Consider the following 16652-nt stretch of genomic DNA (forward strand, 5'->3'; position numbering starts at 1 on the left):
AATCGTGGAATATTTCGGTCTACGATCCTATAATGGACAAACAGTTATTTGTATTTTATTCTTCGTTCGACAATTTTTTATGTAGATAAGAATTTTGCTCAACTGTTCCTCACTAACACGTATGTCAGCGGAACTTTGTGTTACGTAAGACGGCATGCAATTTGAGCACTTATTAGGAGCCCAATAATAATACGATTACGTACCATAAGCAAAAGATCGAATCTACGAGTCAGTATATCTGATTTACGATTCTAAACAAATGATTAAAAAACAACTTCAAGGGACATCGTTGAATCTGCAATATTGTATAACAAAAAAAAAAAAAAATACCCTGTTGTTTAAAAAGAATTCAGATAATCCTGATTTTCTATCGAAGAAAAAGTATTTGAAAAATACAAGAGGAAACGAGAAGGATAAGTTATGCATGTGAAACATGTGACAGAGCGTCCTAACGTTGCGTGTCCGGAATTGTTTAAAAAAATACCATAACTATTTGTAAATTATAAATAAATGTCAAACATATTCTTATAAATAATTGATATGTTTACTTTAAGTATATTATTCAAAATTGGCGTTTCATTAATATTATAAAATGATTAAATATATCTGAAATAAAAGACTCTGCTATCTACTGTGGAGAGTTGAAAAGTTGGCACTTGGATTGTCACAGATTTCACATTAATTTGATATTAATACTTCTTATTTCCTTTCCTCGACCAGCAAGATCAACCAGGAGTTTATATTAAAACTAATTGGATTATCTTATCATTATATATATATATATATAACCTTCGATTCCCCATAAGTATTGGTCATTCCAAAGAATGTTTCAAGTAGAACAACTTTGATATCAAAGCGACCTTTGTTTTTTTTTTAAAAGCAATTATACCGGTTTTCCAAGGTCATTTATAGATCCAAGATTTCAAGGTGACCTTTACTTTGTCAAACGGAATGTATTGGGATTTTTTAAGGTCACTCAAGGTGACTTTTTGCCGTTCAAATCTTACCTTCCTTGAACGCCCTCAGGACTCTATTTTATTGGAATATTCCATCGATTCGGACGTGATACTCACGCCAATGATGTGACTAACATGATCAGTATTACGAAGATTCAGTATTAACACGATTAGTGTTACACGTTCTTCTTTTTAGTAGCCATTTAATTCACGATGATTCATTACATGCCTAACGAGTACGACTTTAGTTTCGGTAGATTACTCGAATAATTCAAATTTTCGAGAATTTGCTGCTGTGTAAGAAGACACGTAGTTTCGATATGTCTCAGAAAACTATTTATCATGTAAATTCTGAATGTTCTTTTCGAACACCCTGCATAAAATTTGACCCACATCGCTCGAGCCAAGGATTTGACACCCAGGACTATTTTAAATTCGATAATTTATCTTTTAAAAAAAAAAAAATCCTTTTTAGACCAACAGTAACGAAAAGTGGCTTTTAAAAATGTGAAAACGTTATGCATGACAGAGACGTAACGTCATGGACGCGTACGCTTATAAATACACTATTCTCGAGGCCTGTTAAAAATTATATAAAAGAAATATATCGCGAAAGGACACATCCCTACATGTACGAGAGTTTTTACCGGCATTGAAACCGGTAAATAATGATATGCCGCTATTTTCGTACGACGCAATGACGTCATACAGGCATTTTTATTTCTAAAAGGATTTCCCAGGGGTGACCAGAAAATATAGGTGTAATCTCGTGTTTTCAGTGTCACTGTAAATTCCTCCTCGAGGGTGTTTCATAATTGTACATTTCTCTCTCTCTCTCCATGCATTACTATTCAAAGAACAAACTCGCAAACATACGGCCGCGAACCGATCATTCGCCAAATTCGATGCATCGTTCAAGTCCAACGTCGCGAGCGTTTCATTACATAAGTACAGGAGATGGTAATTACCGTATATTTATCCACGCGTACAGATATGTATATGTACATACGTATGTATATATATTTTTTTCTCATTTGGTACAAAAATGTCCGCGTACGTGCACGTGTATGCATGTAGAACGGAAATATATAAACGAAATATAAAGGCAAGACGTATATAAAGAAGACGAATCGTTACGCAACGGACGACAGGAAGCAAAGCTCGATGGCGAGATTGGGTTCGGAAAAGAAATTGCGAATGTAACGAATGGGAAACGAGACCTATCGAGATTTACAGATTTTCGCAGTTCGAAACAAAAAATCGAAACGATCTACACCTGGAACATGTTTTTTTATACACGCAGTGGCAGATACAAGGGGGTGGGGGACGGCGTGATCAAAAGAACTATTTCTAATTCTATTTATAATTTCTAAAGGCGAGATTCTCGAGATCTCGAGATCTCGAATTCCTCGTGAACCCCTCTTCTAGGTCCGCCACTGTACATACGTATGCGTTTCTTTACGCGATGCACAAAAAGAACAAGATTAACACATTCGAATTATGCATTACGTAGATATAAACCATTAAATTAATGCATGCCAAGTGCTATTTTTCCCGAACTTCGATTCTCTTTTTTTCGTCGCGAGATAAGGAAAACAGGAATTGTTTTTGTCTAACGCGGGTGCAACTGCTCCCCGTACAGTTACGTAATATTTTCTATTTCGCGTTGATCGATTACGTTGAAAATCTGTCCGTTCGGGAAGACCGTGGAATCGTCGATAACGAGTCGAATCGGAGAGGTTTTCGTTCCCCCAGGAAACCACGTGGAACGATTTACAACGAGCTTCCAAAAACTTCCATACCTTTGACATTAGACGAAAGAACGACCATTTCGTATGCACCAACGTAATAGCGCGTTTCTTACGTACCTATGCTAATTTCTAAGCTGCCGTTAAAAAAAAAAAAAGTAAGTGCCGCGGTTGGTCACATTCGCGCGCAAAGGATACTCCGACCGAGCGTATTAAAAATGTCGCAAAACTTTTTTTCCGCGCTGCAGAAACGGATCGAATAGTTGTAAATTGTCTTGTGATTTCGGCAAAAACTGGTAAATCGTGCGACGCTGTAAAACGCCGCCGCGTATAATTTATAGTCGCGGACTGTTTAAACAAAAACTGGACGTATTCATTAACACGGTACGCGATCGCGGAACGTTCACGACTGAAAAAAATTATTTATACCCGGTCACTTTTTTCGTGCATCTTTATTTAGAATGTCTTGCTTTTTAATACGTACAGGGTGTACGGCCAACCCTGGGAAAAAATTTTAATGGGGTATTCTAGAGATTAAAATAAGACGAAAATCAAGAATACCAATTTGTTGATGGAGGCTTCGTTAAAAAGTTATTAAAGTTCAAAGTTCCAACCGTACTGAATTTTTTTCTCGAAAGTGCGCAGGATTTCGGGGGTATGTCTATTCACCAAAAGTAATTGTAATTGACCCCCGCAACCGGAAATAATTTTTCCAGAACGATTTGAAATTTTTTTTTTTCCGTGGTAAAAGTTCACACCTTCTCGAATTTTTTTCTAGAAAGTGGGTAAGATTTCGGGGGTATGTGTAATGACCAAAAATGATTGTAATTGACCTCTCTAACCAGAAATAATTTTTCCAGAACGATTTGAAATTTTTTTTTTTCCGTGGTAAAAGTTCACACCATCTCGAATTTTTTTCTAGAAAGTGGGTAAGATTTCGGGGGTATGTGTAATGACCAAAAATGATTGTAATTGACCTCTCTAACCAGAAATAATTTTTCCAGAACGATTTGAAATTTTTTTTTTTCCGTGGTAAAAGTTCACACCTTCTCGAATTTTTTTCTAGAAAGTGGGTAGGATTTCGAGGGTATGTCTATTCACCTAAAATGATTGTAATTGGTCCCTGTAACCAGAAATAATTTTTCCAAAACGATTTGAAATTTTTTTTTAGGCACCTAATTAGATTTTCGGTGAGGATTTTTTTTCTCAATAGTGCCTAGGAATTCAGGGGTGTCTGTAATAACTAAAAATGATCGTAATTGACCCTCGCAACCGAAAATAATTTTTTTAGAACGATTTGAAGAATTGTTTCCTTCGAAAAATTTCTGCACTTACCTGATTTTTTTTCTCAAAACTGGGTAGGATTTCGAAGTTATGTGTATTCACCAAAAATGATTGCAATTGACCCCCACGACCGAAAATAATTTTTCCAGAACGATTTGAAATTTTTTTATTTAATTGTTAATAACTTTTCAACGAAGTCTCAGTCAAGAAATTGATATTCTTGATTTTCGTCTTATTTTTGCCTCTAGCACCCTGTATATATAAATGGAACGAAACTTATAACATACTACTAATTGTATTCCTAAACCATCAACACTAGCGTGTCTAAACCACGATTTTGTATATAGTGTTATTAATTTTGTATATAGACGAATAAGACGTTCTAAACGAAGATATACGGAAGTGGTACAAATAATTCTGTCGGTAGTTGTATATTGTAACTTCTTTGTTTAAATTTCTAGTTCACGATCAACTAAAATCGAAACGCTCTTGTTTACCATGGACGTAGAATCCTGTCGGTGTGCTAATTACTACGATCTTTAGCACCGGTCTACGGAGTCGTCGGTTTACCGCGTTGGTTACGGACGGAACGATGTACACTCGTCTCGAGGCGAGATCTCTCTTAGAAAACATTTGCAAGGGCACTTGTGGCAAGGCACACGGACGTCCATTATGTAATATTATTCGCGTAGGCCTAGGATTTCGCGCGTGTACGTCTCTCGCGGCTGTCGGACGGAGATGGCGCGACGTCGAAGCGACGAAACGAAACGGCGCGGCGGAGAAAACATGGAAGGAAGACGCGCCCCGTTTGCCGTGTCTCTCCGTGTGTTTGTGCACGCGCGCGGCCCGGCCGGAACAAACAAAACACGCTCGTCTCAGATATTTGCCGAGCACGAACAATCCGACCAAGTGTTTCGTAGAAGTAAAAAAGAAAAAAAAAGAATCATTAAAAGTTTGCGAATGACGAGAGACGCAACGTTCGAGAACTTCGTCCAGATGCTAATCGACCAGACGGGATTTTCATTTTCCTCGTTGACGACGGCATAGACGTTGTCACGCTAATACGTAGCGAGTCGATCGCGAGTAGTGATCGTCGATCATGTTTGTTGGTCTTTCGACGATCGGTAAACTTCCATTCAGAGCGTACGAGTATTCGGAATACCAGTCGCGGTGGAAAATGTTCTCCAGTTGCTGCCTGAGGTTGTCCGGCGTTTGCTCGCCCACGGTCTCGAATATCGTGCCTATACCTGTCGACGAAAAATTAGTATCGTTAATACCGATGGCCGGCAAGGAGAGGCCACGACCTTCGGGTCAAACTTTGTACTTGGAAGAATGTATCGTTACAGGGTTAGATGCTTATTATTTGCTTACTAATTCGCGTTCGAAGCTTTTCAACACCTTTAAAAACTCGGTCGATATCGTAACAAATTTCACATCGGATTGTGTATTCTCTGGGACCGTTTTCTTCTAAGATATTTTAATTTTAATATATTTATAATGTCACCGCCTAGCAATGGTGCTTTCAGTACTTTTGTACGAGGAATCAAAGTGATTTTATGCAAAGCAAATACTATAATTATCGTTTTGGGATAGATAATTGCCTCCAGTGTTTGTGAAGTAATCGCCGGACCAGTTGCTGGTTCCTATGTAGGCGGCCACGTCCGTCACCATGTACTTGTTATGGTTCACCCTGGCGAACGGTATCTTGTCCAACTCCGGATCGGTAGGCACCACGAACCTTCTCTAAAATCAGAAATTAACGCGAACGTTAAAGTTTTACTATACTTTCACTGCGGCGGTAACACAAAGTCTCAGGATGGTACGTGTTAGGTTTGAGGAATGATCGAAAGTGCAAATAGCGTTTTCAAACATCGGAAAAATGTTCAATATAAACAGTGCTTTGGGAAGGCGAAAAGTAAACATTGACATGTATGATCAACGAGTCTGAAACGAATGCAAGCTACAGAGAATCCACAATGGAAGAAATCTACTAGAATCTACTGAAAATTAGATAAATTCAAAATTAAGATTAAAAATTAAATAAAAAACATATTGCAATGATATTGTACACGATAATTCCAAATATGTAGTCGTCCACAGTGGAAGGATTGAAACGTTCGAAAAATTTCGTAAGCCATTGTTGTGTACCAACCACTTCAATTTTAACGCCCGCGTAACTGTCCGTCAACTCGACCAGCGATTTCAGAAAGGCGACCTCAGACTTCCTCGAGTGCTTCCAAGATGAGATCAACAGACGTATGTGAACCCTGCGTTCGATGGCCGCGGTTCTCAATGCGTCGTCAATGATTGGCCAATACCTGAATGTTGCAACAAAGTCCACACTTGAGTCTAGAAAAACTGAAAACACTGTGAAAGAGAGGGGATGGCCAGGAATCCTTAACTTTGCTGCTTTCCTGAGTTACAATTTAATATATATCATAATTGAATCACTAACTAAAATTTATATATGATAAAACTAGCCAGAACTTTAGGCTCAAGAAGAACAGCAGACTACTGTCAGGTTACAATGTGCAACAATGTGCAACGAATGTCCAAAATATTATTTATTAATCTGTACGAGTGCACCTGGATGCAATAAGGAAGACTTTGTTTCGTCAAGAAAATTTGGAAAATATCGCTTAATTCTAAACAACGGAGAGTCAGCAGCTTCGCGGTAGCTAAAAAGATACTTGGATTAAGAGAGACATGGGCACACATAAGACACATAGGTATTTGAGGCGATCGTTAGGCACACATAGGACACAACGAGAGAAAGTGCTGGACACGCGACTCGATATTCAAATTGAGTTGGCACTTTTTCCGTGTAAATTATCTGCGCCCAACTGACGTCCAATCAGCGGTATCGCCATTGCGGTGCGCCAAACAGGATGAATTTCATTAAAAAGCAAATCGATGGCGGCAACCTGAGCTTAATTACAGGTAACATTATCTATAAGAATATCTCGAAATTCTCTTTTACATTCTGCGCCACTTTTAATCGACACTTTGACCAGAACTGTTAGAGTTTTATTTAAATACATACATATTAATTTCAAAAAATAATCTCAATGATATTGCACGTCTAGACGATTTACTCTATACGATTAAAATCGTCGTGTGTAATAATTTTTTAGTGTTGAGATAAACGTATGATCTTGTTTTCAAATTAGCAGCTTGTTTTGTATTCCAAATTAATTACAGGTAACATTATCTATACGAATATCTCGAAATTCTCTTTTACATTCTGCGCCACTTTTAATCGACACTTTGACAGAAGCTGTTAAGAGTTTTATTTAAATACATACATATTAATTTCAAAAAATAATCCCAATGATATTGCACGTCTAGACGATTTAATCTATACGATTAAAATCGTCGTGTGTAATAATTTTTTAGTGTTGAGATAAACGTATGATCTTGTTTTCAAATTAGCAGCTTGTTTTGTATTCCAATAACTGTTCAACCACAATAGTTCCAGAGAAGTTGTTCAGCCCCAAGTATTGTTTACAAGCTCGTCTGATCTCATTAATCACGAATCTTGAGAGAAAACACTGAGTCAACATCCAATTACGTGTGTCGCAAAAAAAAAGTTGCTCCAACACAAAACAAGGCGTAGCTTGAAAACAAGATCGCATTGCACGCGATCTGCAAAAGAAACTCGACTAAAAAACATTTATTGTTCTGGAGGAGCCAAAAACAGTTAGTCACCTTACGAACCAACTATTTATTAAACTTATTAAACCGGTAAAAAAAACGAATAAACTCCAGGACACATTTATCAAACTTTATTTTCTAAATTCATTAATAATTCCAGATGTGTCGTTTTGTTATTCTGTTCTTCGTATGATTATCGCGAGTGACGCAAGTGGTAGCGAACGCATTGTTTCCGAGATATTTAGATGCAGTTCTCAAACAAACACCCTACGTAAATGCATCATTTTTTCACGCGGTGGTTTTCGAACGGAATAATTTTAAAACAGAAAACAGAAAATGCACGCGTGTAAATTCACTGGAGCGAGCAGGGTCTTTTTCTGCGTATATAAATGGATACAGGAAACAGATAAACGCAGTAGATTGGCGAGAGAAAGCTAATCGCATACGTACTTGATTTTAGCGGTGTATATAGTCAGAGGAAAATAGTCCATTACCGCGATATAAATAAATTTCTCTGCTTTCTCGATACAATTCAGAATGGCGTCGACGTCGTTGGTCCTACCCTTCGGCGAAAATGGCGGCGGCGAGCTCTGAAACACATTCTCGCGTTCTAGAAACCAATCTTAGAAACGCCTACTAATCAAAATCTACTCTAATATAAATTATCCTCGATTTCCAGAGAAACTCGCGTTTGGTTGATTAATGTTTAGGGCCCACGAGCTCCATTAGACAAAGTGGAGAAAAAAGTACGTTTAATACGTATACGGCATAAATGCATAAAATTCGCAGTCTAGAAATTGCACTTACCGCGATGAAAGTCCGATACCTATTGTTCATGAAGGTGAAAGTCATTGGATTGTCCAGATTGATCTTCGTGTTGAACGAATCTGGCCAAACGGACGGCACTTTATTATCTTCCGCGACTGTCCAGTACACCTGCGAAGATTTAAAAACAAATATTTTAGTACCGCAGAGAGCGTGGTAACAATTTCTCGCGCGTTTATCTTTTTACCTACGTCGAAAATTTTCGCGTAATCGTTCGCCAGACAGCTGCAGTTCAGAGCTAGCAGACCCAGCTCTTTCACCTGCGACAGAGATCGCCAGTCCATGTTCGCTGAACCGACGTACACGTGGGTTCTGTCAACGAGCCATAATTTCGTGTGAAGTACACCGCCACCGAGCAATCCGGCGAAGTTTAAGCTTCTCACCTGTTTGAATTCCAATCAAATGCAACGGCCTTAAATAGACGACGATTGAATGGGCAATAGAAAATAAATACAAAATTTAGAATGTTGTTCTTGCTCAGAAGGTGTCCTACAGTTCGACCAACCTTGGGAAAAATTTTAATGGGGGATTCTAGAGGATAAAATAAGACGAAAATCAAGAATACCAATTTGTTGTTTGATGCTTCATTAAAAAGTTATTAACGTTTAAAGCTCCGGTTGTAGAACAACCACTATTGCGCGCGCAGCTGAAACTTTAAACGTTAATAACTTTGTAACGAAGCTTCGATCAGCAAATTGTTATTCTTGATTTTCGTCTTATTTTGGCCTCTAGAACCTCCCATTAAAAGAGTTCTGCTTTCTGTCGATTAGTTCCTTTTCCAAGCTGATTTCCACCTTGTTTGTTCCGCTAGTTTTCTGTTTGTATCGTTTAACTATCAGCTGGACTGTGAAATCAGATCAATATATTGTATTTTTATTTTTTGCGCCAATATGACTTTACAATATTCGAACGATGAAACTCAAGTTCAAGTTGCAACATCGTCTACTCTCTAATTACGTTGTTTTTTAATAGAACGTTGTATAAATTGCTCGCAAATATTCATCGAGTATGGAGTACTGGATTACCATTAAGTATGAAATCGATTAATATCGAAGTTGCCCTTTTTTTTTGTTACAACCAGGAAATCAAATATGATTTCCGATTCTGAGCGAGAATGACGAATAATTGTTAAATTACACAAGAAATTAGAAAGTAAGTGAATCGAAAATGAAGCGTAACGTATATAAATCCCTCTTTTTACTTTTCTTTCGTTTTCATAGAAATTACGCAACCTAATCTATCATGCGTTTTATAATATTCCGATTGACGCGTTAATGGTGTTCATTCATGAAGTTTTTATTTCTTGACTTCATACACTGCCCTTGGAATATTAAAAACCGAGAATTATTCATTTTTTGAGTACGCTTAAACTGTCACTTCATCGATCTGTTACAGGTCATTCAATTATCGCCCGTTTTTATTCCTGTTTTTTCACTATTATTATGAATATAAAATTCAAATTCAAAGTCTGTGAGCTTGTCATTTCCATCCGACTGCTACAATTTTCGTTTAAATTCTCTTTATGCTCCTATGAAAAGTATAGGCTACTCAATTTTCAAGATTTTAGCTATAAATATTATCATATTAATATAAAACTAATCTTAAACATACGATCAGCGCTCTCTACGGCAAAACCCTTAAGTTTTTAACAAAATGGCTCCTATTTTTGACGTTACAGACACTGTAAATACATATTCATATGCAAAATTTCTGTGTTTGTGATCGTCCTTGAACTTCTACGTATTTAAATAACATATTTTCCATAGATTTTTCATCACCAAAATATTCTCAGGGAAATTCATTAGAAGAAGATGATTTATTACCAACACCTGACACATTATCATTCACTACCGATGAATTAACGTTGCTAAGATCGGAAAAAGTTTCAAAATACTTTTCACACACTCTACAATAGAATAGAAAGACTACCAACCTCGTTGCATGTTTTCTGAAAACTGAAACATACTTGTGACTCTCTGACGCTATTCTCAATAAATAAGCGAATACGCCTACTATGTAATTATTTCTAAATGATTATACGTCCTTTCAACAAATTCAAAACAAATAAATAAAATCATATTCAAAATATTCCTATTATGTAATTATTTCTAAATGATTATACTATTTCTAAATATCCGTAAAAATCGACGAAGCCAGTAAATATGGAGCAAATAAATTTCCAAGTAAAAAAGTTACATTCACTTATAATTGTTTTTTCCAAAAAAGTGCTTTTTCGATCTTAAAATCAGATCTCCTTCAAAGATAATAATTGACTCAAAAATCTTTATCCTCTAGCTATAGTAATAGAAACGTTTCCTGCAATGAGTTCTGCAACGATTAATTTTTGTAAAACAAAGTTACCTTAGCGTTCGCTTTTCGCGCCAAAATTTCCGTGTCATCGTTCGGGCGAGCTTGCGACGGCATGTTTTGCGCGATATTTAGAGCAATGTTCCGATCCCTGCCAGCCTCTATCATCATCCGAAAAATCTCCTCGCCCTGAAACAACCATGAAAATAAATGTTTGCTTTCGATCGCTTTCGCGGTTAATTTTCTTACGCACCTGTCTCGCGCTGTCGTCCGGATACACGTCTTCTCTTCTCAGGGTCCAATAAAGCGACGCTATTTCTATTTTCTCCCGCGCTAACGAGATCAATTTCACCCAAGAGTCGTAAGTGCTCTCGAGGATCATGTTATTGTCCGTGTAATTCATCCCGATCGGTATACTTTCTACCAGCGATAAATTGCAGCCGTTCATGCAGCTCGAATCGAAGCCCGCGTTGCTGCCGTTCGACGCGTACTTGTCCGCCGCGTGGTCCAGCAACGGCAGCAAAACAACCAGCACTATTAAAATTAGGATGACCGTGATTGGAATACAACTGGGCTTGCACCATCCTTGAGCTCCTCCCCATCTGTTTCAACGAACAATACCAATCAACTATTTAATACCACGCCTCTCGACAATTCAGGCAATAAACCAGTAAAAGTCATTAACCCTTTCATTACCGAGGACATCTCGGTTCAACTACGATCCACACAACCAGATAGACGAAGTATTCAATAGAAAATTTTACAAGACAATTTAAAGTAAATAATACTCTTCTACTTTTCAAAAATAAATTCTTCGAAGGATTAATCATTATTTACGAATACTAACTTTCCGTGCCCCATCGAGTCGTCCGCGTCGCTCCTCAACATAAAACCTGATTGATCCCATAACTCGAAATCATCGTCGGGGACACTGTTACCGCCGCCCCCGCCAGCGCAGCCCGAAGGATTCACTTCCAGACGCGCGTTTTCGGAGACTGTCTGTAACGAAATGGTCAAAATAGACCTATTTGTAATTTCTAATAAAAATTGTACAAAATTTACTCGACTGGATACTCGAAAATGTGCCATACTTCTCCATAAGAGAATGAATAAAGTTGCGGACAAAATTCTACTATAATTCATACTATAACTATTATGCACTTAAGTTTTACATATTATATACCTTTATGGTACATTGACTATTTAGCAAATAACTGAAATTAATGTTTACATTTACAATTTCGTTAAATATATCCCATTTCAACACAAATGTATATATTAATTTCAATTATACGGTAAATTATCTATGTACCATAAAGATATACAGGGTGTTCGGCCTAATCCCTGGGAAAAATTTTAATGGGAGATTCTAGAGGCCAAAATAAGACGAAAATCAAGAATACCAATTTGCTGTTCAAAGCTTCGTTACAAAGTTATTAACGTTTAAAGTTTCAGCTGCGCGCGCACGATAGTGGGTGTTCTACAACCGGAGCTTCAAACGTTAATAACTTTTTAACGAAGCCTCGAACAGCAAATTGGTATTCTTGATTTTCGTCTTATTTTAGCCTCCAGAATCCTCTATTAAAATTTTTTTTGGCACCATAATTGTTGGTAGTTCCAGTGTTAACGAAGGGTATAAAATCCACGTTTATCGATACGTACGGATAATTTGTGCTTGACGAGGGCGGTTCTGTTCTTCCGGTGCGGCAAAAGAACGACCACGTCCTGATCCTTCCTACGTTCCTTCGTGTATTTTGTGTAAGACTTGACCGTCGAGGCTGCGCCTCTGTTTACCGAACAACCGGCGAGCCCTATCGAGTCACCATCTTTGGTGGAACACTTCGAGTACGCGATATTTCTCACGTTGTTGCTGCCGCCGTAGGAAACGTTGTGCGTATTGTTCACCTATCGAATAGAAAATATCAAATTAAAAGATGAGTTGAGAAATGAAACGAATTTGACTCATATTCGTTGCAAGCTGGCTTGTTTCCTGATTTAAACATACTTGCACCAATATATGGCAAGCCTGAGAGGCGATTTGAAAGAGGCCATCCTGCAAGTTGCGTCCCGTGTGTTCAGAGTTTTCGGAACGGCCGCCACTTCTCCATCCGAAGAACGACATTTCGATGGATCCGCTAAAATTTTTAATTTAATTTTTACTAAAATGTTTATAAACCCATAGAGCACATGGTAATGACCTGTTACTCGTGACGTGACAGTCTGAAGTGCATAATTATCGTGAAGCAACGCGAGACATTAGCGTCAATACGCAGGAAATATAAAGTGATATTTGCTCAACGGATGACGTTTACCTTAAATAATCCATAGAATGAAATTACCTGGAGACAGGTGTCGAAAGATACTATGTTCATAAATGTGTATACCATTGTTTTGATCGTTTCCAGGATATTTATCGTCCTAGCATGCATACAATTAATAACGCAAATAAATAAAATACACATTTATTACAAACCATGCAAATGTAAATAAATCTACATCTTCAATGAAAAAAAAAAAAAAAATCAATCGACGAGATTCGAACTGGCGCAGAAAATTAAAACCAAACCACAATAGGCAAACACTCTACCCACTACGCCATGCTGTGACCATCAAAAAACAGCTTACGACTTGGTATATAAAATTATACGAAAATTCATTAAATATCTCGCGAACTATTAGCCAATAACGTCTATCAACTAACTTTGATTTAACATGACCTGTCGCAACGCAGCTCATTTAAATATCGATGACACAATCGGGATATTCCCATCTTCGGATACGCGTATATCGCGTTTTACGGTTCGATCGCGTCGATGTTACGCGGAATCGGACACGGACGATAAAAATCGTGACGGAATCACGATGGTCCCGAAAAGTGGCGTGGTAATTGCACTCCTGTCTCGCACGATAACGCGACGGATCACCGCGAAAACGTGCTCCTCGCGATCGCGTCGGGGAAAAACCCGAGGAACCCGAGGCGCCTTTTGAAAGGATGAAATGTAAATATCGTGGTCGAGGTCCGGTGAAAACATACCTCGACGAAAACAAATGTTCGTTGACATTCGTGTACGCGCGGCGTCCCAGGCCGTTGCGTCTGTTGACCTACCTATCGACGTATGTATTTTGCGGAACGACCAGCGTCGATCGAAAAGTCACGTTTGCTTCACGACGGACTTGCGCTCAAGAGCTTTCCATGTCCTACATAGATTTCAACTGCTGACTTACCTGCTGCAACCGTTCCCTTGGAACTTTTTTTTTTTCAAACTTCCTACGGAATTCCGTGCATTCGAATCGAATTTTGTCAAAATGAGCGTAAATTTTCAATTTTCGAGGGATCTGTACGTATCGATGTACTTGCGCGTACTTTTTTAACGTTTCGAATAAACGACGATAGTTTATAATTAATGATCGAAATAATGATAATTAGCATCGACGAAACGTTGCAGTCTTCTGAATTCTGGAGCCTCGTATTTTCCAGCGTTGATCTTTATATCGTTCGTTTTCGAGAGAAAAGATCGAGTAGCGATGTAGAATGAATAAATCGCGATAAATGGCTCCAAATTCCAACGAAAAGAAATTTTTAACGAGCTGCTGTAAATTCCAGCCGATTTGAAAAGATAACGCGAATGGCTCTTACACTCGATGCATAATGTACGGGACATCCATCATGTTGGTATCACATTCTCCAGCTATACGTTTTTCTAATAAAATTCCAAGTGTATTCTTCATGAAGCTGAATATTTAATGCCAGTGAGAGTTTGGTCGATAAAGTATAGCGCAATTATTATGTCTTCTACGATATCCTACCACATATTTATTGACCATTGTCACTGATGTTTGATTAGTCGTAAGCAGTAGGGAGTCTCGACTTTTTATGCAAATTTATATTTCCGTGTTTAATATTGCCGAACAACTGTATCGACGGAGGTCGATAATAAATGCTGGCACGTAGAATACTCTTCTCAAGGTGAATGACCTTGAATGTCCTTCTATTATAGTTCGTCGAAATTGTCTAAATAGCAGGTACAAAAATAAGGGTACAAAAGTGCGAGGACCTTAACATCTCCTATTTTACGACTCTTCCCAAAATAAAATAACCTTCCTTACGATGGACAGCTTCGATACACATTTTTTTCTGTATTTAAAGATAACAAAAATATTTCTATCTGTTTCCAAGAGAAGATATAGCCAATAGATCAATGGAGGCCAACTACGACTTCCGGATATGTGTTGGAATCCGGGTGGTCAAGTAATGCTCCTTTTGTATTATGAGAGTTTATTCATTTACGTTGAACTCACGCCGAACTCAACTATGAAGAATAACGGAATTTGTTTTTGAAAACCAACGCCTATAAGAATTAACATGAAGTGCAATTGTCGAATATGAAGCCAAAAATCTAGAAAAGAAAAAAGAGAAATATTAAAATGCATATACATAAAAAGAAAAGAAATTAATTTGCAACAAACCTATTTTCTCAAAATGATTTCTAGAATCTTTTTTTAAATACCTAACCGTAACAGCGATACAATATTTTAATGATATCGCAAGGCTTGACAACCACTGTTACGGAGTATCCCGAATTCTTTTTGTTTCATATAACATTTATCAAGAGACGGCATCGCGTTTCACGTGCACCATATAGGCTGAAGCACGTCACTCGATGTCAAACGTGTCGTTTAACGAATTCCACCGATAAGAATTAAGAAAAAATTGTTATTGTCAAACACTGTTGACGTATATAATATTGTATTACCAACGGTTCTCGGTATTAAGACATTCAAGTAGTAAATAATAAAATAGTAAAACGTATACAACAGAAACATCGTGAAAGAAAATACAATTTAATAAGGTGCTTCTTAATCACTCTGAACGGATGTTTACGTCGGTTACTTGTGATCGACAGAACAACGAACATATTAACATACGAATATAGAGGAGTGCGCCTAGGAATGTTGGGTCTCGTGTGCATATACTTTGGTACGGAATAAATCCGTTTTACAGAACGTACATATATGCAGTTATCATATTCGTACACAAATTCGACCAAGCAATCAGACTGGGGTATAAATATTCGTGTCTGTCGTGTCAAAGCAAACAATGAGAAACACGTGTACTTGCGTGCACCCACACCTACATATACGTATAGTCGCGTCGTAAACAAAGGCGAATAAGATACGTGAACTCTATCCAATAGAAATGGAGCCTCCAGTTGGATCATCTTTTATTAAATGAGAAACGTATCGTTAAACGATACACATGTATGGTTTGTATATGTACAAGCATATAACGTAGCGATTCTTTTAACCAAACGTTCTCAATAATTGTACCACAAAGCATGCTGATTGTGGAATGTCAATGGCGGTTCAGCTCCAACGAAAACAAAACATCGTATCGTTCGTACAGAGAGAAATAGTAGAAATACAGACTTAATTTGTAGAGAATCTATCTTTATTTAGTACTGAAAAATAATCACTGATCTGTTTTTCCTTCGTAATGATACGTATAAAACGAATCTCACGAACCTCTTTTCCTTAAACCGATTCGATGCTTTTTCACAGTTTGTAGCGTTCTTCAGAACACATCTACCGGAGTCGAACGAAGTCGAAGAACATCGAGTCTCATCGAGCACAGCCGACGCAAACCAAACTACCAATGAGTGCGTTTCTTATTTTTAGGCTGTATATAGGGAGCCAAGTAGATGTATCAGTTTCGCGGGTTTTTTAGTTTCCGTTACAAGGAAACTCCCTAAAATTTCCAAATGCCAAGTGATTGAATTAGAAGTATATTAAAGGACCTCGAACTACTAGGCTCTTTAATTCGAATCGTATAACCTTGAGTGAGTTTATATTTCTACTTAGCACCTAACACGTAAAGACT

At 37.7% G+C, this 16652-nt stretch overlaps 2 protein-coding genes across 2 annotated transcripts in view; one reads left to right on the plus strand and one right to left on the minus strand.

Annotated features, from left to right (window-relative positions):
* The window catches only part of LOC122405488, a 35748-nt gene that overhangs the window by 2955 nt on the left and 16141 nt on the right, over positions 1–16652 (plus strand). The window lies entirely within an intron of this gene.
* LOC122405487 (5'-3' exonuclease PLD3-like) lies at positions 4192–16405 on the minus strand. Its single transcript, XM_043410278.1, has 12 exons — positions 16298–16405; positions 12780–12909; positions 12437–12679; positions 11622–11773; positions 11028–11376; positions 10829–10963; positions 8659–8850; positions 8450–8578; positions 8093–8232; positions 6141–6306; positions 5590–5731; positions 4192–5235 (listed from the first exon to the last, which is right to left on the minus strand). Exons 2-12 carry the CDS (start codon positions 12894–12896, stop codon positions 5042–5044), a joined length of 1959 nt encoding a protein of 652 aa, XP_043266213.1. The 5' UTR covers positions 12897–12909; positions 16298–16405; the 3' UTR covers positions 4192–5041.

The sequence above is a fragment of the Colletes gigas genome, unplaced genomic scaffold (genome assembly GCF_013123115.1).
Source record: "Colletes gigas isolate AHSC1104 unplaced genomic scaffold, ASM1312311v1 Colletes_gigas_Sc00004, whole genome shotgun sequence".
Lineage (NCBI taxonomy): Eukaryota > Metazoa > Arthropoda > Insecta > Hymenoptera > Colletidae > Colletes > Colletes gigas.

Coding starts and splice junctions, on each gene's coding strand:
- LOC122405487 (XM_043410278.1), bottom strand. CDS start 12,896: ATGTCGTTCTTCGGATGGAGAAGTGGCGGCCGTTCCGAAAACTCTGAA. Junction 8,851..10,828: donor CGCGAAAAGCGAACGCTAAG/GTAACTTTGTTT, acceptor GAATTCAAACAG/GTGAGAAGCTTAAACTTCGC. Junction 5,732..6,140: donor CGGGCGTTAAAATTGAAGTG/GTTGGTACACAA, acceptor TTCTGATTTTAG/AGAAGGTTCGTGGTGCCTAC.